Source organism: Buceros rhinoceros, unplaced genomic scaffold (assembly GCF_000710305.1).
Source record: "Buceros rhinoceros silvestris isolate BGI_N320 unplaced genomic scaffold, ASM71030v1 scaffold38463, whole genome shotgun sequence".
NCBI lineage: Eukaryota > Metazoa > Chordata > Aves > Bucerotiformes > Bucerotidae > Buceros > Buceros rhinoceros.
Genome location: NW_010404871.1, coordinates 1,958 through 2,507, shown reverse-complemented (window position 1 = coordinate 2,507; position 550 = coordinate 1,958). Strand labels below are relative to the sequence as shown.

Sequence of the window (550 nt, the reverse complement as noted above, 5' to 3'; positions counted from 1 at the left end):
GGGTCCCCCCAGTCCCCTTCCAGTCTCTCTGAGCAGCAGTTTCACAACTGCTTCTCTCTTGGCAGTACCCGCTGCCGGCCCCGCGAGGAGGGAAACACGCCAACAACCCTCACCTGGTGGAAGACCAGCCCTTCCCGCAGCAGCGGCTGTCCCGCAAGGCCAGGCAGAAGACCAACGTCTTCGACCCCGACTACCTTGCCGGGGTCTCGCCCTTTGCCGAAAACGACGTCTACAGCCGCGCAGCCAATCTGCAGATCCGGGACGCGGCGCTGGGCGCTGGCAGGAGGCGCCTGAACCCCAACGCCGTGACAAAGAAGTTTGTGAAGAGGAGGTGAAGGGCGGGATGGGGCCGAAGCACCGTCTGCCCGGCAGCTCCAGGAGGGCACGGCCTCTCCCCGCTCCCTGGCCAAGGCAGCGGCTGAGTCTTTCCTTCCGCGCTTCGCCGGTGCCCAAAGAGCAGCCACGATGGGGGTGGCAGACGCTGGGTTTGGGGGGCTCTGACACAGGATTCCCTGCGGAATCGGGGGGAGCCAGGCAAGGCAGCAGCTTC

At 66.0% G+C, this 550-nt stretch overlaps 1 protein-coding gene across 1 annotated transcript in view; it reads left to right on the top strand.

Annotated features, from left to right (window-relative positions):
• Window positions 1-335, top strand: part of NOB1 (NIN1/RPN12 binding protein 1 homolog (S. cerevisiae)) — a gene marked incomplete at its 5' end in the record, with an annotated part of 2,010 nt that extends 1,675 nt beyond the window's left edge. Inside the window, one exon of the mRNA XM_010133529.1 lies at window positions 66-335. Within this exon, the coding sequence (XP_010131831.1) occupies window positions 66-335 (270 nt within the window). The remainder of the gene's footprint in view (window positions 1-65) is intronic.
• Between the last annotated feature and the right edge of the window lie 215 nt (window positions 336-550).